Source organism: Varroa jacobsoni, unplaced genomic scaffold (genome assembly GCF_002532875.2).
Source record: "Varroa jacobsoni isolate VJ856 unplaced genomic scaffold, vjacob_1.0 scaffold_545, whole genome shotgun sequence".
Classification (NCBI taxonomy): domain Eukaryota; kingdom Metazoa; phylum Arthropoda; class Arachnida; order Mesostigmata; family Varroidae; genus Varroa; species Varroa jacobsoni.
In genome coordinates this window covers 211,665-233,439 of record NW_019213447.1, presented here as the reverse complement: position 1 = coordinate 233,439, position 21,775 = coordinate 211,665, and the positions used below count along the sequence as shown (strand labels likewise).

Sequence of the window (21,775 nt, the reverse complement as noted above, 5' to 3'; positions counted from 1 at the left end):
GCGTTACCTTATATTCACCGTATTATCACGTTCTTTTTCAACTTATGACCTCTGCTATTTCGTTTCATCACGCCACGTTCTTCGTCGGCACATGAGAGCAATACCGTTTATCGGTCTACAGCCCGACGTCTAAATAACAAGTGCACGAGCGACTCGCGACACGTACGTACTATAGCGAGGGTGTTTCTTACCGTGGCACGTTAGCAACCGAACACGATTCTCGAATCGCATTGAGTATAACGATGATTAGTTGGAAGAACTGGGAACGTGATTGTCTTTGGCGTTAAACGTCTGCTTAGCGCGTTATTAGCAGGCTAATCTTCAAACCTCTATTCTACTGTGTCCAGCAATGGAGATAGTGATGGCAATGACAAAAACGGGGGCTCTGCCCGGCGAGATAATTGTACAGCTATGATATGAAATTTCAGCTGCTTTCAATAGCTACTAAGCTGCTAAACATTTACCTGTTGATAAAGTTGTTTTATGAACCGTGCGAACACGGTAAATCGACGCGGACCACTTTATCGGGAGTGGTTTATTATGTGACGTGTTTCAAGAATCGGTAAAACGATTATTTGGAACTGTTTTGTTCGATCCAGCGGTACGTAAAGATAGGACGACAATTTAGCTCTTGCCGTAACCCACATTAAACTTTCATTACGCTGTTTTTGGCTTAACCCGTACAATGCTTAATACCTTCCTTAACAGATATTTTTTATTTACATACAGCTGATTATAGTCACGACCATGAACAAACGGAAACAATGTTTGATTCCAATCGATCGATGCCATCCTTAAAAAAGCATCAGCTTTTGAAGGGTCGCCGTTGGATAATTTGGCTTTTGCCTAAATATATCGAACTACCATATCGTTTTGCTTGGTCGCCATGACTGCCATATTGTAACATATATTTTGCGTAAATCTAAGTGCAAGTTATATCCTTTTATTTGGGTAAGTCCTTCCACTTTTAAATTTAAGGTTCGGCCTCAAATCCCGCAGGGCTCCACCACCAGCTGACGTCCTGTTTCGACAGTCTTTGGTAGACCTGTGCACCAGTAAAGCCAGGCGATGCACCAGCTCTGCTACGACCGTCCACCTTTATAGCGGAGACAAAGCTGGAAGCAATGAAGACGCGTTTTTCTCTAATGTAATACCAATAACGGCAGTATGCTGCGTCTAAGAACGCGCCGCCATCATGAATCGTATCGATGAGTAGGTTTAGAACAATGGCGGCGCGGGGTACCGACAAATTGCAACGTTACCGGGAAGCTGAAGTGCAGCGGCATAAAGCGCTTGCCACTTCGACTACATAATCAATTATATATTATTATTGCACACGACGCCGTAGCCTATTGGTACTGTATTCATTGTAGTTATTGTTATTACGGATGTTGCTATTCGTGATAGGCGCAAACGCATGTTGATGTTGTCGCATTGGACTCCTTTCTCTAGGAGTGGTTGATGGCTCGTAGAAACGCTACTGCTGTGCGCATCTTTTTTGAAACTTTCTAATCGTCTTCAGACGGCATCTGTCACTCTTGCATATCTGTATTTGTTTACATATGCGTACTAGTACAACTGCAACAGGTCTTCGACGTCCAAAAAATAGCAGCGAAGATCGCGCATACCAGAAGAAGACTTGCATTGAGTAAACAATAGTTCATGTTAGTGCTGTTACGGCAACAGCATTACTACTCGACGAAGTGAAGTAAAATCAATTGGCTAATAGAAAAATGTTTTACGGGCCTCTGGAATCTCTGTAACACACAATTGACAAAGTTCTTGTTGACCTTTTTAGCGTCGTCCCGCCGGACCCCAATGAAATGGTGGACCATTCCCGGAACAAATATATGTACATATGCGTACAATAGCGATGTATTTGTCGACGTCATTCTCAATAGCGGCGTCATGTGGATGGAACGGAAGCTGCTGGGAGTTAGCACCTGCTATTATTAGCGTGCATAGCCGTGCGAAATATGTATTTCGACCACGACAACACGTAGCTGCCTGCTATTACAGGATGATTCTGATTTCGCTGGTGTCAACGTCTATTGCTTGTCTATTTTATGCATCATTAAGCTTACATTAGCGGGTACATTATTTAGCCTATCCACTGAGGATGATATCTTGAACGTTCCTATCGATCTCTTTTCTTCGTTGAATGGCCTCTCTGATGTTCACCGATGGCTGTGGGCGACTCGGGTCGACTTGCTTGGGGTGCGCAGAAGGACAGAACAGGGAAGCTGCGGGTCGCCGTCGATACACCATTTCCGTTGTCTGGATTGTTGAAGTCGTCGATTACTGGCTTTACTAAATTGGGCAAACACTTTGCGCCTGTAGTTCGCAGTGTTCTTTATAGACGACTTCGTTCAGTGGATCTATCTAGCTGAAGAGGTAACATTGTTGTGTTAGATATCATCATTTTTTATTCCGGGTGTTCGCTGTGTTCTCACTTCGAAGGCAGAGGGATGGAGACCTGGACGACATGAAACGATCAACGAACAGGTCGTCTTCGCATAGAATAACACTAATCGTTGGCTATATATGCCATAGGAACTCTAGCCCTACTGGACGGTCCATGTCGTTCACTGCTATGGTTGTTATTGCTACTGTCGTTGTTCGTGCGAGACAGACAGGTGACGCCGCTGCTGATGGGGTGCTAATCATCATGGAGGCACCGGCCGTTTCGACAGAGTCATTCGACTCACTGGGGGCTGGCAGAAGATAAAGAAGGCATAAATTAAGTGGCTGCCGGAAAAAAATTTCCCTGATTCGTCCGAGCGATCTCGAACAAAAGATTCTAAAGCAGAGATTTGTTTTTATGCTTGAAGAATATACATACGCGAAATGTGAGTAGCTAAAGATGCAGATGGGAACGTTCATCCGGGATATCGCGTGTAGCTTATTTGGCCCAATTCTGAGTCTATGGCAGAAAGCTACGACACGTATATACAGTCCCTTCTAGTATAAGCAAGAAAAAGACTTCAAAATCTAACGTTATTTTGTCCTTGTCGCCTCATTCCGAATTTCAGGACTCCGAACTTCTTGAGCTCCGCAAAACGATTGAGGCGCTTCAACAGCAGAGCGCCGAAGCTGGTCTGACGAAGGCAGCACTTCAGTCGATGCAAGCCGTTCAAAGAAGTAAGACCTTTAGTGGTCCCAATGGAGACAACGCATCTAAGTCGTTGCCTCAGCTGGCTCACCTACAAGCGGCTGGGTCAGGATCTTTTAAGCAAGATAGTAAAATAGTGGAGACGTCCTCGCAGCTAGAATCCTGCGAGGACTCTAGCTCCTCTTCGCTGATTCTCGGAAATAGGGATTCCCACCAGCTCGTACAGCACCATAGCAAGGACAAACGTGGCGTAGTGATACGAAGGCATACGTTTAACAATCCTGTAGCGACGGTGGCCAACAACAACAATAACAACAACAATAACAACAACAACAACAACAACAACAACAATAACAACAACAACAACAACCACAACGTCAAGGAGAACACTGGTGGTGGTGTACCTAATGGTGAGAATGAGTGCGTGAACGAGTTGAGAGAGAAAGAGGAAGAATAGGATGGGGAAAAGGAGTGAAAAGCTATGTTTATGCGTAACTTTATTCTGGCATGGAGTAAGTGTGATTTGCGTTATTCTGTTGAATCGACTGGCTAGATTCAAATTTGAGCACATTTGCATGGTTTGACGATTTTGTTCGAGTCGGATACGAGTTGATTAAGAGCAGGCCCGCCGTGTACCTAATAGAGGAAAAGCCTATTATATACGTAGAAGGTGATACGACCCACTTTAACAGTGGAGTTGTTAGTTATCGAATTCTGCCTATTAGCACTTCATCTAAACTATTGCCCATGGGCTAATTGAACACTAGTACTTATATTTGACTGTAGCTATATCGTCGCTCGTCGTATATACGGGTGGACGAAGATCATTTGCTTGTAATTGGTAAATTGCATGTTTCTCGTTTTCTGAGCTATGGACTCAGGGGATATTCTTAGATCATCAGTTCGTTTCAGAAAGTATTGTTTTGGCACACGTACTTTCCTGTCAATAGCTTATACTCTATACATACTATATATACTTATGGGTTGATCGCTAGCATCTAGTTTCACAGTACTAGAATAAGGACAATATTGTTTCGATTCGGACAACAGGTGTGCCTCTAACTGAAACGTAAACTACAAGTAATTCGCTGTGTTCGAAGCCGTATTGCTCTCCGTCACCGTTTGTCTGTGCACCCGCTAATCTGTGATGGATATTTGTGAATACTCTATGTACCTGACACGTGTTTATGTCGCATAACCTGCGCGAACGAAAAAAAAAGGCCAAAATTGAGATTCAAGGCCGTATGCATGTACAGTGCTATGAACCGTCCTATTCTTAGTGAATGTGAAGCTGAGCCAAACAAGCGATCGCTAGACGCGCGTCTGTTTTATTTCAAGTGCTCTCAATGCATTCTGCTTTCGAGTTCAATTGACGTCTTATGTGCTCAAGCGATATTTTTTTTCTACAGTCTACTACATCTGATGGACGGGTGTTGCGCGGTCCTGTGTTGACCTCTCACTCATTGTATTGCCATACAAAGCGCCTTACTCAACAAAATAGGCCTTTTCCTTTGCTTTATTGAGTATTGGATTATTTAGACGAGTTTCTCATATGGCTTTTCAGTGGTTTGCTTATAGGCATGCAAAGTAGAACGGACTTGTCGCTGACCATGTGCTTAGCTGATCATAGCCGATTTGTCTGTTTGTGGTCACGTAGATGCGAGCGAGAAAGAATCTTTGTTTCGATGTTCTCCTTGGCTTGAACACGGTGGCGCTATGACATAGATATAGAAGTAATAACAAAAAAACTAACAAAAACTCTACTAATGTTGTTGCCGCCTGCTCAGTTGTCCATCCGTCTGTCCGCGCACCCGTCCACGTATTTCAATTTCACCACTTTCCTAGCGGTCATCTCTAAGGATGAACCTTTTCACTGCATGAGATGTATCCAACAAGCTGTCTCTGTTTGCTCTCGCAAGTAGCGCTGTCATTCCGCCTTCTTCCTGTGTTTCTCCTTTCCATTCGGGGTTTCTTCACCGCTTGCTTTATGGTTACCGCTCTATCGAGTTCTCCCGTAGCACTACTGTCGTTTGTACCCTATGGCGATATGGATCGTTTACAATAACATACAGATCAGCTGGAAAGGTAGATTCTGTAGTTAGTTTCCTCGATAAGTTTTTTCTTTTCTTTCTTTTAAATGATTACTTCATTTTCAAGCAAAATACAGCGTGAGAAATCGAACTTTTATTATAACAATTAATCGCAATATGTAACGATTTCTTTGTCTCTTTCGTGTGCCATAACCAAGACTCCATCGTACTCGGCAAAAAAACTGTTTGTTTTCCTTTGCGCCGTCTCGCTGCGTCACACGGCAATCTCTATATGGAAAGCGCATCCGAGAACGATCGCATTATCAATGCGTTGTCATTTTCAGCCGCCTTCCCGCCACCGGCTGCCGTGGTGCCTCAGTGATTCTGTACTGCGTCGTGTGTCTGGTGGTATCTTGATTATTCTTTGGCAGAAAACAGGCGAGAAAAGCTCGCTGTTGCCACGACTGTGCGAATGTCAATGTGGCCACAAGCAAAAGAACCTACCCCCGGAATGGTTTTTTTTTTTTGTTGTCAACGGTCGCTACTGGGTGCTTCTATTTGTTACTCGTGATGACATCTGCTTAAGCCTGAGTAGGCTTCTAAAACACAATTTGTTGATAATCTCCGTAATTTGCGTCGCCTCCAATCGTGGCCGTTACACTAGCAGAACACGTATCCATGTTTGTGCGGGTTTGAAGACGTTCGTTCTTAAAGTATTGTAAAAGAAGAGTACCGCAAAAAAATATTTCATCTACAAGTATCAATACCGTTATTGTGGAGTTTTTCTTCATTGATGAAATCCGTGCTACGCCCGTATTCGCATTTATATGCTTTTCATCACGATGTCACGCACGAGTGTCGTACAAAAAAAAAGCGTTGTGCTTTACGCAATGACAAAGCGAGTCTCAGTCAGAATCTCTTTTATGCCAGACGTCAATCTGGTCGCTGCTAGTATAAGCCTAGTGCGGTTTCGTTTGACCCTGCCGTTCATGACATGAGAAAATCCTCATAAAACGAGCAACTCTAATTAATGTAATGCTAAGAAGGAAAATAAGTGTATCTGTAATACTTTCCTCTTGCTGCTCCTTAGCTTTACACGGAACAAGTCCTTCGACAGGGCCTGCTAACGGAGAGAAGGAAAAAAAGTCAGGGATCATGCTGCCCCGACAGCTGTCGAATGACTCGATGTCGTCAGTGAACTCGGCTAACTCACAAGGATCACAGCAATATCAACAGCAAGGCCAAATCTCGGGCAACAGTAACAATTCAGGCAGTTCCCTGCGAACGGATAAGGAACTACAGGATCCGACTGCTGTCGACAAAAAGGTTAAAAAGAAGAAGGGATCTGGCTGGCTGAGATCTAGCTTCGGGAAAGCCTTTTCTAGGGGTCAGTAGCACACAAATTCTGGTTATGATAATTAAGCTATTAAAATTTATACACAGATATGCCGACGATTAAACTAATCGTATGCTGACAAGTTAATTAGTACCGATTTCGTAATCTACAAAGTGTTGATTGCGTGTCAAGTACCGAAAGTATCTAGCGCGACGTACATCGTGTCTTTGGCTGTTGTTAGCTTTTATGCCAGTCATTCTGGGTGTCGCACGAATATAAATGCAGTCAACTTTCTATCATGACGTTAGTTGCCGACTGCAAGATGGTTGAGCAAATAACTTAAAGGGTGTTCTAAATTTATAGAAATAAAATAACTATAATTTTATCTATAGATAGATAGTTTTAGCTCTAATGTTCCGTCGTACGATATACTTGTGGATCGTCGAACTGTTTCATGAAACGGGTTATTTGGCAGGAAAATAGAGCATCGCTGCGATACCAAAAACAGTCACTTAGATTCAACAAGTCGGTTTCAGCATGTACGCAACGTTTATTGTGCAGTATAGAATATAGGGAGCGTCCATCGTGCTTCCTTAATTAGTCGATATCGCGCATACTTTTCTCTTTCTTTTTTTCAAATTGCTGTAGAGTTGCGCTAGTGGATCACTCACCTTTCTTTTGTTTCATTTATCAATGAAGCTCACGTTTAATAACTGAGTGAGGAAATCATTTTCAGAAGTTATAGACTCTTCAGCTCCGATTTCTCAATTTGTGTGCACCAGTAAAAACTGCTTGATAGCTAGCGTATATAATTAATTTATTTTAGGATTCGGTCATGGCTTTAGCAATGCGGGCTGGATTTTTTATTTTGACACTGCGAGTGTCACTCTTGTTGGCGGTATCTGTAAACAATATTTTGTTTACGACTAGAGAACACTACTCGGGCAATATCAAATCTACATAGAGAGAAGAAGCATCAAAGCATGTTCATTGTTTCTGTGAAGCTTCAGTTTCGTACAACTTACTGGATATAGCCGCGAGTGGGTGTCGTTCGTTTCGATCCGTACAAGTGGGAACACGTGACACACCCATCTGTCTGAATCTATTGGCAGCTAGAAGACATATGATAAAGAAAGCGACGAACCGTCATAGCGCCCTGTAGAGTAATCAATGCATTTTGTATGTTGTAGAGGGGAAACAACACCTCGAATATATAGGCTATACGAAAATCATAAGAAAACAGCCAACGGGTGGTCAGCGCATTTGATGACAGCTGGGTTATGCGTCATATTTTATGTTTTAAACAAAGGTGAACCTGTATTGCATTGAACTTGTTCTCAGGAAGTGCACGCTAACTGTGAATACGAGCTACAACAGCAGCTGCTCTGAAGTTGAGGTTTAAGACTGGGTAATTTGTTTTTTGAAAACAGGATAAAACAACGTGACATTGACGACTGCCGACCAACGTTAATTGGTTCTATCGATGCGTTTACGGAAACGTGTCGAGTGTCACAGAAAGAGCTATAGCTAAATTTTTTCGTTTTCTACTTGTGAACCAAATCCAAATTACTGTATATAACTTATGTAAATAAAAACTAAACAATCTTTTAAAACAACGTTCAACAACTTCTCGTGCAAAACGCAGGCAGCGGCGGTAGCGGCAAGGGCGAAGATACAAACGGTAGCGACTCGTCTGTGCCGAACTCGCCGCAGGTCCCCAGGAGCTGTCCACTGCCCCCCGCGCCTATCCAGGAGATGGCCGAAGGTGATGAGGCAGACGACAGCCCACAGGCATCCATGGCGGGAAGACAACCTACGATTGGTCAACAACAACAGCAGCAGCAAGCTAGTGGACAGCAACAACAACAACAACAACAACAGCAACAAGGGGCAACCCAGGAGTTAGTCGATGACCTGCGTAAACAGCTAAGAGACAAGGATATGGTCCTGACCGACATCCGGCTCGAGGCTTTATCCTCTGCCCATCAGCTTGATCAAATGAAGGAGATCGTCACAAAACTGAAGAATGAAATATCCCACCTGAAGGCCGAAAACGAGCGATTATCGCGTATAGTTGGGAGTGGCGGAGTCGGGTGCGGCCAAAATAATGGCGGCACAAATGGAGGGCAGAATTCCGAGAACAGTTCAGCCTGTTCGATACCCAGTTTACTCAAGGCACACTCACTTGAGTCGATCGAAAAACGATTATCATCTTCGGATCAGTCGGGATCACCCACGGTTGATATGTACCTTAATGATAACATCCAGGAAAGCCGTGATAGCAAACGCATCCCGATATCGGTCCACCTCAGAATCACTGGCGACCTTGACAAGATGCAGCCAGGTGGCTCCGATGATGAGATCTTCATCGGATGTGTTGCCGTTAGCAACAAGACGTCGTGGCCCCTACTGGACGCCATCGTTCGTAAAGCCTTCAAAGAGTATGTTCTGAAAATCGATCCAGCCTCGAACCTTGGGCTGAGCGCTGAGTCGGTTCAGTGTTATCACATCGGCAACCTGGTCCGTACGAAGGACACAATTCCAGAGCTCCTTCCCTGCGGTTATCTCGTCGGCGACGACATGCAAATCAAGGTAGTCGTCAAGGGAACAACCCAGCAGAGTTCGCTCGACGCGCTCGCCTTCGAGACGCTCATCCCAAAGTCGGTGCTCGCACGCTACATCAGTCTTTTGACAGAGCACCGTCGCATTATCCTTTGTGGACCAAGTGGGACGGGAAAAACGTTCCTTGCAGAAAAACTTGCTGAATTCTTGGCCAAAAAAGATAACAGTAACGAAAAAGGAGAAGGCACCATTGCAACATTCAACGTCGACCGAAACAGTCAGGCTGACCTGAAAGGTTACCTAGCCCATTTGGCCGAACAGTGCACGAAAAGAACGGGCGCCGAAAATGAAATCTCGGATACACCCCAAGTTTTGATTGTAGATAATTTGCACCATGTCGCATCGTTGTCCGATGTTTTCAACGGGCTCCTACATGCAAACAGCGAAAACTGCCCCTACATTATTGGTAAGCAGTAATAGGTAAAGGAAAATAAACGAATAATGAAAATCGGTACTTCAGTACTACATAAAAGGGTATAGTGTAACTAAACTCTTAATTAGCTTTCTATAGAATGTGTTCCATTCTTTAACTTCTCGAATAAAAACTACCTAATTCTCCTCAGTAAAAGTTTCCAACTGATGCAGCCGAAACAGTCGTCGTCACTAATTGCCTACTTGGCTACCTGATTCTGTAGGAACAATGAATCAAACAAGATGTTCGACGACAAACCTTCAACTATCGCACAACTTCCGTTGGATACTCTGCGCCAACCATATTGAACCTGTTAAAGGACTTCTTGGCCGATGTTTGCGTCGGAGACTGGTAGACCACGAAGCGCGGACGAACCTAAGGAGTAGCCCTGAACTTCAGCAGGTCATCGAATGGATGCCCCAAGTTTGGATGCACATTAATAAGTTTCTCGAGGTAAGTACGTTCTACAGTTTATGTTCGTGGTTTAACCTAAATCAGATGTTTTCCTTTTTAGTAGAGGCTCCTTATGAGCCTGCTTATTTATGTTCGCCATTACCTAAGGCATTTGAAATAGGTTGTATAAATGTTGGTTTGTGAGTTCGTTATTTGCATTGGTTCTCGCAGCCATCAGTGGCTAACATAGGGACAAATAAGGCTCTCACATATTTCTAAGTGCCTCTGTTAGCTAGGCTAACAATATGTAACCGCCGACATTTATCGCTGGGCCAATCTGTAGAATGCAGAGCGTGGAGGTGGGCGTCAGACACGCTTTGTGCATATTCGTTATGCTTTAGCCGACCGTTCGTGAGTCGGCGTGACAGTTGCCAACTAGATTAGATGAGTCAGATAAATATGATGCATCTGCGAAAATAGATGGCAACTCTTAATACGACCCTCTTACTATTGCAGCGGTTTGTTCCGTTAAACTGGCAATAACGCTACGGGTATGAGAGGTCGATCGCCCACTTGGTTCTTTCTCTCTTTTCTCTCAGCCATTATGATTGTCATCGTACGTGATTCTGAGCGTCGGCGTAACGGCAGTGCCCGACAGCCGGCTCTCAGTCACTAGGTCATGGCAGACGTACCGCCACTCGAGTTAACCCTTTTAACGTCCCTTGATAAAATTAGAGTAACTTGCTATCCATCTGAAAGACTCGGGGAAGTGCCACGAGAAAAAGCACTATAATTGAGCTAGCTGGTTGTCGTAATGAGTTGAGCTCGAAAAAAAAAATATGACAAAACTATTTGATTTGGGCGACAGTGTCCAGAGAGCATCTAGTAATATTTACTTGTAAAAAAAATTAAAATTACCAATTGACAACCAGGTTACCGAACCATTAGCGTTGAGCTAAATAATCAACCTTCCGTTCGTGTTTATTTCAGACGCACAACTCAGCGGATGCCACGATCGGTCCCCGTCTGTTCCTCAGTTGTCCGCTGGACGTCCTATCGGCACAGGTCTGGTTTAAAGACTTATGGAATTTTACTTTAGCCCCGTACCTTATAGAAGCAGCTCGTGAAGGACTCCAGCTATATGGTCAGCGGGCCGTAGGACCCTGGGAAGATCCGGTAGAGTGGCTTAAACAAAGCTACCCCTTCGAACACACGCGGGCTAGCCAAGAACTGTCGACCATCCGCGAAGAGGATATTACCTCTGGTGAAAGCACTACCCTCTCAAATCGGGATTCTGATCCTTTGGTGAGTGACCGAAAGGAAGCCTTTTTATTGCTGCTACATCGGCGAACGATGTAATACGGCAACGATGAAGTTAAGACAAACAATATTACCGGAAATCTGTCATTCGCAAAAGTATTCAATAACCTGTCTAAATGATTAGCCACCTTAAGGTAGCGGTCGACTTACGTTTGGCGCAACGATTTATCATCAAGTCACACGATCAAATTTTTTTGTCATTTTTCAAATTTGATTTTTGTCAGTTTTCGTACGTTTTAGTTCGCATTGTTATATTGTTTTGGGTTGCGTATCCGTTGTGTAAAAAGATGAAATGCAAGCGCGCAAACGATTGTACAATACATGAAGTCTATGCATACATATCACAGTGGGCAGGGCTATTACCTTGTCCTTATGCCTTTCCTGCGCTTTTCTGTTTGCAGTTGAATATGCTGATGCGTCTTCAAGAGGCAGCCTCGTATTCACCTCAAACGAGCATCAGCGAAACTCCCGCGGATTGTAACTAGGCTTCAAGCTATAAATCTATTTCTGTTTGAAGCAGCAGTATCGAGCTCTGCCAGGTTAACAAGGGCATATCCTACAGAGAGAAACATGTACGTCGGCCGTTTATTGTAGAGAAGACGATTAACATTTGTCAACCAAGCTAGTACCCGTACGTAGAATCCTAATCCCGTACGTCCTGCGGCATGATCCAGGTGTTCTTGGGGCGTTGACAGCGAGACGTAAACAGTAAGGGAGCCGAATTCCAAGCAGGAGGAGGTTGACTCAACTTTCATTACCTTCAAAGCTTACAACGTACAGCTGAAGACGACTACAAAGACTATCATCTGCTCAGCGAGAACCCATCGATGTAACTTGTATAAAATGTATCATATTCCTCAATAGATAGTACGCTGAGGTATTAGATACCGAGGATTGCCAATCGAAACTAATTCATATTCAGCCATCTACCTACTGAGACGGAAAATCTGCGGAGAGTGCGACCGGCACCTCGAATGCGTTCAGTGAAGTATTTAGCTGACTGATTTTCTGCATGTCGTGCGAGCTTGTGAGAATACACATACGAGAACGTGTTCGAACTGCTATGATTCAGCTCAGCTATATATCCTATGATGATGGTGGAAAAAGCGACTAAATGGAGCGGACGGCAACGACGAGATCAAAAAGCCTCGAATGGAGGAGCTAGATATGGCTCGTGTGCTGGCCATCATGCGGCAGCCGTATCGAACGGACATTTGTTGAAATCTATGGCATGTCACATCAGAAATCGATCAGAAATTTTTGTGGAAAGCTCAAAACGAGAACAAACAGTGAAGATCACAAGCAGGAAAATTGATTGTACTGAAAAGCTGGTTGATGGTACACGAATATCTGATTGTCTCAATGAGCGTTTGCTTCTTTCTTTTCTTCTGGTAACGGAAGATGACGGAACCTTTATTATTCTATAATAGTATGACGAAAGAGATTATTATATTATGAAGATAGCAACGTCCCCCTACCAAAACGTATCGGTTTCTATTTTTTTCGACCAAAGATAAGTGATGATAAGGAGAAACGCAATGCAGCAAACGAAACAAAGAAAAATAAATAAACCTTTGTAATATACCTGGGAAGTTTGTACGTTTTGTTATTCAATATTCATAACAAACTAATAATAAAATATTAGTATTTTATTTATAGCTTTTAGTACTTCTCAGTAACAATGTAAGAGCAAAAGTCAAAGGTTTAAGAACGTCATTATATATACACCGATACATATAGGAAGGTGGGTTATTCGGGGGAGCTGAAACGCCACATGGTATGAATTGAGACAGACCAATCGGCTATTATATTTTGGTTTCTAATCGAGGCCAAGGAACCAGTTCTCTAATCGTTATTGATCGATAACATGCGTTGATTGATGAAATTAATTGGGCACCATGAAAGCAACATGTCCCGTCTGTATTTACTCTGGTAGTCCCAAACGTACTTACTTTCTAATATTGGTATTGTGAAATCTATGTAAGATAACAATAAGAAAAACACTCTGTCGTTCGGTTGAGTTACACAAGCACCGGTCATCTGCCCAGCTACGCTTCTTTCTTAAAATCGCAACGACCGAAGCTTCCGTTTTCGACTGTTACGCGGAATGACACGGTTATAATACCAGAAAAGCCCTAGTGCAAATGTGGTGATGATTGTAATGCATAAAAGTGCAAGGCAGGCTAAATACCTAAATGCCCACTTGCGGTATCTCAATTCAACCGATCCAGAGTGCGTAGTTCCAGCGCCGTTTTTAGACATACCACCATTATAAAAAAAAAAAAAAAAAAAAAACTAGATTAAAATAGGGCATACATCTACAAACTAGAAGAATACGCAGCTCGGCTTAACTTAAATGAATTCAGGTGACACTTAATTAACAGCTATGAAATTTATGGAGAACACGCTTCCGTAAACTTATGTACTACTTTGAGTCGGTCCCTTTTTGTGAGATACAGTGCCCAGACCCAGTATCAACTGAAAACAGTCTACAGTGTCTCGACCCAAATAAGATTCATCTCAACGCACCTTGCTTTATATATTGCATATATACAAGGACATTTATGTATAACAGGCCTTTGCCTCACCGTCTATAAAATATTTTTTCTTTCGTATGAATTTTTTAGAAATTAATATGCTAGTTTTCAAGTGCAGACGGCCTTACGCTGTTTTACAGTATCTGATTACATGTTATGTACTATCACTATTATAATTATTATATATAACGGAATAGGCATTACTCCACTATAATAACAATGCACTTACTTTGTTTTCTCAATCCTGCAATGCGTACTAGATGTTTTCGCTTGCACGGCATAAGCCAAATTGTTAGCATAGATATTTGCTTGATTATTTATTTTTTAGCGGCGCCTGCTGGAAACGGACCTAATAAATCGAAAAGTACTTAACAAACCTACATAATACAATGGATCTCGCTGTGCAACTTCCCTTAGTATAAGATACGTCAGCTGAAGGTTGCCTAGCTTTGACGAAACCTGGTTCTAGGTTACCTATATTCCAAACAAGTGTTTTCGTATTACTACGCCTTCAAGTAATTACGATTCTAGTCGTTATATCGCGGGAGTTGTAGTTCGCAGCAGGAGAAGTTCATAGAATAACCTTCTATTAGTCTTAGCAAGCTAGCCGTATCATGTCGCTTTCAAATGCCGCGTCGCCGACACCCGTTCCGGAACTGCTGTGCGCAGATCCTTTGTTTTTTATCGCTGTGAGCCCGGGTGCCCATGTAAATGAAAAAAAAAAAACACTGAATAATGAAATGAGGAACTTTTGCTATTCGCACACGCCCCTATTATTTCCTGTGAATAAGCGTTAATTCTGCCCCATGGCATTTCGAATAGGTCTTACAACAGTGCCCGTAAATTGCCAGAAATAGATCAATTTATCAGAACTAACTTATTAGCTATTCTCACTATTATCCTACATATTGTAGTGTTGCTACACATGTCGTAGTTTGTAGCACGAAGGTTACTAACAATGCGCTCGTCACGCAAAAAATCATGTAATACTCTAAAATAGAGCTGCAGATATCGGGTGCAGCAGGTTGTTCAGGAACGTCCTTACCTTAAGGTGTCTCTCCAGTAACAGACAACTACTTAACAAACATCGGCGATTTCCATCGACTTGACGCAATGGACTTTGAGTTATGTGTTTCTCCGTTATTGTTTAAGTTATTAATAACTTAAACAATACAACTTATTAATAAGTTGTATAACCGGGCACAAATATTCAGATATTGAACCGTACAACTATATGTTCCGAATAGAGAAAGGGGTTGTAACGTAGATTATATATTTTGAATTCGCGCGAAATATAATTGGAGACTGACCGATCTAAGAAGTCCACCAGGTTATTATTATTATTATAATCAATTAGCGTTTCGTTTTGCAAAGATCGGCAGTTGTCCCCTGTGCGTAATAGATTTAACTTTTAAAGCAGAAGGTGGCATAGGATAGGTTTACGTTTTCGCTCGTCTAGCTGTAAGTGCTAGATTTTATCCTGACATGGACTATCGGATCATCGCGATGGAAGCACTGGATCTTCCATGCGAACGGCATAGGCCCACTCCGCAGTATCACGCCCTGTCTGGACTTGGACCCAGGTTCTTCAAGTTAACACAACTATTGAAGTAGACATTTCATGCTTCCCCAACTTTTTACGCTCGTCTATCACTAAATACCCACTGGTTCAAATCCAACATTCGTGAACAATTTCATCGAAGTTGATGAACTACGGTTTCAAGTATACGTAGCCGAGTGTCTGTAACAAACGTATTTATAATGTGCCGTTTGATTTAAAGCAATTGCGTTAACAATGGTGTGAAACAGTAAATGCAACGTCTAGCTATCCCGTCAACTTTCTCTATAAACTATTTGAGAAATGGTGGTTATCATACATGAGGTGATGAAGGGCTTTGTTTTGAATGGGTACGAATGGCAGCAGCGGAACTGCCTGTTCCAACGATAAGGACACATATAAATACCCTAAGCATAATTGTTGGAATATAGTTTTTTTAAATTTTTCAAATAATATCGGATTTTTTTCCAAATGAGCAATGTATACTCGATTTGAACATTAGGTATGTCTAGTATGGACAAAAAGGAACAGTGGACTTTCTTCGTAATAAACGCTGTATTTGCCATCTACTAATGGAATAAAATCCGCAGCGTCGCAGTTCGTGCATGCACAGGCTTTTGCACGCATCTAATCAATCATGATCACCATTTTGAGCTAAAACGATGTCATGATACTTCCGCGTTCGCCTTCTAAAATACCAGTCTATTTTGCCCTTTTATCACCCTGCTTGCACAGAAAATACTGCTACGTCTCTTGAGGCAGCTAACATAGATAATGCTGTTTGAATAGGCCTTGTACACCATTTCGGCTCTCATGGTCCGAACCGATAGGCTGTTGCTCTTTCGTGCTGCTCTTTTCGTGTGGGTTTGTTCACAATAATTTGAAATGAGGACGTAACTATATAAACAAACTTTTTGAGCTCAGATTTATCAATACATAATTTATCCTTACTTTCCTGATGTAAACGTACGGCACTAGACGGCAAAACAGAACCTGAAGTTATGACACTTGAATGTCTAGTAGTTTTCCATAGCTCTAAATATATCCTCTACTGTGGTGATTGGGTTAGCAGACGTTAAGTTCAAACTACCAAGCGTAGAACAAAGATTCCATACAACTCTTATTGCTTCGCATGCGGATCTTCAATCGGTCTACTTTGCATTTAATTTATACGTGTCAGAATTTGCGTGACGATTTAGGTGTTTGCTGAATTGAAAACGACGTACCGTACGTTATAGCTCAGTTTGTCCTACAGGCGATTACTTGATTTTACAGGTGTCCTATCTTGTACTACGCAGATCATTCTTTCTAGCAAACGTATTCTTTCCCACGCGAAATAGTCCACACGCAAGATGCCTTAGATGTTGGATTATTTCATACTGAGTTGAAAAATCAATGCCATATTAAATCTGCTAAGTTGACGCTTACGTTTCCATTGATTCTACTGTTCTTTTGCTCAAGCCCTATTAAGTTTCATCTATAGCTGAGCAGCACTTCGGCATTCAGGTTTTTCGGTCCATGCCCAACTCTTTTGCACAACGCCAAATCACTCATTTTGTTTGTTAAATCGGCGCTTCTCAACCACGAACATTTACTATATGGGAGACTATTAAATATAAAACGACGTGCTGAACCGCGGGGCGTCGTTGAAATCAGTAACATTATCACACCGTGTCTCTACTCGCTCGTCCCCTACCTCATCACTTGGTATCCTGCGCCGCTTCCTTAGGTTACATTTTATTACCTAGTGCCTCAGTTACGTCAAACGTTTCTAATCCTGTTTAGTTAGAGCGACACAGTTTGCGGAACTGTTTTGATACTGCAAATGTGTCATTGAATCAAGCCAGCTTAGATGTCTTCCCCGCTCATCGCCCTAGAAACCACTATTCCCCTCTTTTAACAAGCCACTACAGTCTCGCTCCACTCCAACTAGCACGTTCACACAGTGCATGATGTATGTTCGGCACGCACAGCCGCTTACGTCCTTGTGACGTTGATTCAAAGCGTACGACCCATTATGCCTAGTACGATGCACCAAGTATTTGACAAATCACGAACATCGCAGACGTATGACCTATACGATAGCTCAATTATAAATTGTAGTTTTGAGCTCCTGTTCCCGCAGTGTTATTAGACATATCCATGGCTTGCCATTGATTTTGCAATGATTAAACGCACCCATAAAGATTTCTACCTCAGCTCGATTGCTGTTAGTGGCCTAGCACACATATAGATGTAGGAAAACAACAAGATATTTCTACTCAGACCTTATGTGCCTGGGGAATTTATGCTGAGCTAGCTTTGTGAAGCGGCCGACGTAAACAAAATTCGAATGAGATCAAGAAGCTGATCACACTATGTGTACCTGATAACAATCACCAACTGAAGACCGGTTACAAAACTAATTTGTTCTGAACGCACCAGGGGCGTATTAGCCGGAAGCATGGTAATTCAAATAACGATTACACAAACGACGCAGTGTTCTGTGGCCACCGCGTGTCTATTTGTTTTTGTACGTAGGAGTACCCACTACCTGTGACAGGCCCACGCATGTTGGAAATGATTGTCGTGCCAAATTTATTCGTATCTAGACTAAGGGCAGCCGGGGAAAATGAAAAAATGTCGCCTTGGAAAAAGCTCATCGGGATCACATTCTTATTTCCTGCGTATATATTTTGTTTCAAGTTTTTAATTATTAGCAAAAATATCAATTGTAAGCAGAACATATATCCAACAATTAACTACCGTCATTACACACACAGGGCGACAATTAAGCTTATGTATCATCTCATGCAAAATGCAGTTCATTAATGTTCATCTATATTTAAAGCAAAGGTATAACGAGCTATGTGCCTACAGTCGTTACCCAATCGAATAAATCCATTTTGTTCTGGTCGCGTTTGAGGGAAGATATTTCCGCGCTCGTACGAAATATCTTTACATGATAACTATCTCTATCGGTACCGAAAGTATCGCTTGAGAAGCGTCTTTCAGCCGCTTGGACTGAAGCGTATGGTGCAACGGTTCCTTGACACAACATGGCGTGCTATGCCCACTGTTACGACTAATTGAAGCGTCCGTTTTCCTCTACTTTTTCTTCGAGAAGATGTATAGCAGTTATCATTACTTTCATCTACTCGACGGAAACGAGGTTACTGTGAACACAGATCATTTTGAATTAATTCATCTTTGTGCATTTGTGATTATACATGAACTCGTAATGCGGTGACAAAATTCACGGAAAAGCACCGAGCTTCAATAACTAAGAAGGAAAGCGGTCGTGAAGAGAGATTTCCAGGTGGATCAACATCTCGAAGTGTGTAAATGGCAATCTAGCCTAGATGTTGAAGGACAGCGTGCTTCTGGTGTTGAGGGAAATCTGGGATAAAAGTAGAGAATCGTACCCAACATAACGAGGAAGCAGGATTATCATTATGAGAATACAAGTGTCGATTTGTAAGAGCTTTTCAATTGCGTTAAAGAGTTGCAAAGTGCGGAGTCACTGTGCAAAAAGGACTCTTCGGTAGAGCGTTGGAATGAATGGCTCCAGCTGCCATAAACCAGCAAAAAAGACCTTCGGTACACTTTCTGTTGAAGTACGTATATTTTGAATGGGCTAGACGAGTTTGAAGTTGGACCATTGAAGACTCGGAAAGGGAACGTGCTTCAGCTAAATCACACTCGGAGATCTTGGGTAGTAAAGCGTACCACGTCTACAGGCGTTGGTCCTGCATAATCCAGCAATTCAACCATGCGAGCAAAAGAATTACGAGAGTTGTGATTTATATCTGCGGTGCAGAAACTCTACATGCAGTCAATCGGATCATCATGGCAAATAGCGATACAACGTAGACGAAAGTGCTGTCTAAGGCACGAGAGCGGTTCCCGGACGGAAAATATGTGTTCATGCATTACAAGTCAGTGTCAAATGGCATGGTATGTCACTGAACTCGTAACTACTATTGGTGTCAAAGCTCTGCCGCTGCCTGGAAATTCATCGGACTTAGGTTCCATCAAGAACGTATAACTATAGGTTAAAAAGCGAGTCAGGGTCAGGCAGGAGCCACGAACATCTTAGTTTCAAGTGTTAGCCCACGACTTTAGCGTAACAAAGATGATGGTATCCGGAGTACGCTAAACGGAGTTCCGGCAGCGATCGCAATTAAGACCAGGGGGACAAAATACAAGCTGCAGTAAGTATTTTCCCTTTCACAGGAACTTAAAAATGATTTTTGAATATCAGTGCGCTATGTTTAGAGAGCAGAGGGAGAGAGCCTCTGCCAAAGAGTACTTAGCTCGAGTGCTGAGGTATGTTTCGTCAAAATTCACAGCAGCTGAAATTTTTGGGCGTTCTCATTGAGTTGGCCAAAGCCTGTTCGTAAAGTGCTAAGGTATATTCACGACATGTGATAACTAGGAAAGGAGGTAGCGCAGAAATCTGCAGAAGCGAAGATTAAGGCTCCTGTATTGTAGGATAATATAATAATACAGAAGCATTGTAAGACCGGCTGAAACAGAAGAGAGAAGTGATTCCATAGAAAATCTAGAGAGTGGGTTGTGAAATAAACTTTTTTTGCTTCTTCATAACTTGTTAATTTGCTATATTTGTTACAAATAGGACATTTGTGTCGATTGTTTTTCACTGACAACGATTTTATATACGCGTAAGGACGATTTAACCAAATACGATATCACTTACTTTACATGCTATTGTCCCTCACATGAAAACCTTCGATATAGAAATAGATTCACAAGATGATGCCATTCGTAGCAAAAACAGAGTGATAGAACAACCGAAACTACTGAAGACAACAATCCAAATAAGTAAAGCATGACAAAATTTAGCAGATGGCACCGGAGGAAGCGAACCTGTTGGCAGCGTACTAGGTCCAGACGTCGTCATTGACTACGATAGCAAGGGTACAAACGTACAGAAATGGTCGGAGTGGCAGCAGAAGGAGCATGCTCAACGGGGGCGGCGTTATGACTAGCAGCTGGAAGGGAAAAAGCGGTTCCAAAATTGTCGGTCAATATCAAGGCGCGGAATTCAGCGACGTAGTTTACGGCACGGGTAGGATTATCAGCATCACAAAATTCGTACTAGCTAACCTTGATTCCGAGACTTCCAGACTCCTTGCAAAGGGTGCCGCCACCATAAATAATAGTAGTCGTCGTAGTTGTCGAGTTCGTCCTTGACACGAGGGCCGATCGAGACTGCACCAGCAATTCTACCATGGGCCGCAGCCGCAGTATAATACACGCAAAAACCTAACAAATTATAATTACACAATACGCAAGTGAGTATAGTTGAATAAAAAGAAGCACTGTGTAACTTTTCCATATAGTATGTTCCAAGAAAGTGAAGATGCAACCCAGAACTTCTGAAGAACGTACAGCAAATTAGGCTACCTTCACGGTTGTATTTCCTTTGTCTGGTGTCCTTCCTACAACTCGGCTGGCATTTATATACTGTCATCTCCATAACACTTGTCTTGTTTCGATTAAGAAACAATGCTGAAAGGTAATATGGGAAATTCAATGATCTCATGTATAGAGGGGGCTTTCCTAAGCTCGCAGTAAATAGGTCTCTTGTAAATAGTAAACTCTTGCTATGAATATTCCGAGTAAACTTCAAAGATCCTTAAGTTAATTTTTTGTGATGAATAAGTAGTGCGTGGTAATTACTACAAATGCTCGGATCGAGATACAGCGCAATTCGAACTATCGCAATTCTAATGAATAAGTAAGTTTTTTTAAGCTTTTTTTCTAGAGTGTTATTACCTTGAGACAGAGTCGCAAAATTGCAAATTTTAGTTAACTTACCTGCAAAATAAAATCATGCCAAAATTTACACAAGGGGATAGTCGGAAATAGGCGTTGAAAAATACATATACGGGACAACACCATAGTGTTCAGAGGTCAATCATTCCGCAGCAGAGGTTTGCATTAAATACAGGAAGACTCCTATCTATGGTAACATGGGCAGTGGCTTAAATATCGGGAACATAAAAATGGGCACCGAAGCAGTAGCGGAGCACAGGGAATGCTGGACGTGCCTGAAGCAGGCTGGACTGGAGGATTTGATAAGACATTTTTGATGGAAAATGCTTGTTCAAACTACGACGTTTACACAGCATAGCTTAGTATTTTTTAGAGCTGGTGAAAAGGTTATTGAAGGGAAGTGAAACTAACATCCTAAGGTTCCAGACGTCTATAAGCGCACAGCCTCTGCTGAGACGAAACGGTTTCTCGGACCGTTTCTGAGCTGTCTAATTTGTGGCAGTATCAAGCAAAAAAGCGGCCTGGTCCGGAGTGACTCTTAAGAGAAGAGCTAAGATCTAGTAGAGAAGATGGCGGTGCCAGCGGAAGTAAGTAAGCACAACTGTCGGCCTGCACTGCGCGCTAGCGCCTCATGAAATAGGCTTTACCCATCTAGTGTTTAATCGCGCACAGAA

The 21,775-nt window shown here is 42.5% G+C and overlaps 1 protein-coding gene and 1 long non-coding RNA gene across 2 annotated transcripts in view; one reads left to right on the top strand and one right to left on the bottom strand.

Annotated features, from left to right (window-relative positions):
* The window catches only part of LOC111261312 (uncharacterized), a 330,101-nt gene extending 317,218 nt beyond the window's left edge, over positions 1 to 12,883 (top strand). The window contains exons 20-25 of the mRNA XM_086968641.1: positions 3,033 to 3,522; positions 6,233 to 6,529; positions 8,124 to 9,506; positions 9,736 to 9,965; positions 10,896 to 11,210; positions 11,627 to 12,883. Of these exons, the coding sequence (XP_086824767.1) occupies positions 3,033 to 3,522; positions 6,233 to 6,529; positions 8,124 to 9,506; positions 9,736 to 9,965; positions 10,896 to 11,210; positions 11,627 to 11,710 (2,799 nt within the window). The 3' untranslated portion in view covers positions 11,711 to 12,883. The remainder of the gene's footprint in view (positions 1 to 3,032; positions 3,523 to 6,232; positions 6,530 to 8,123; positions 9,507 to 9,735; positions 9,966 to 10,895; positions 11,211 to 11,626) is intronic.
* Positions 12,884 to 19,948: 7,065 nt separating this feature from the next.
* Positions 19,949 to 20,655, bottom strand: LOC147753350 (uncharacterized). The gene is made up of 2 exons (XR_015311451.1): positions 20,430 to 20,655; positions 19,949 to 20,314 (listed from the first exon to the last, which is right to left on the bottom strand). It is a non-coding gene; the product is annotated as an uncharacterized LOC147753350 (long non-coding RNA).
* Positions 20,656 to 21,775: the final 1,120 nt, after the last annotated feature.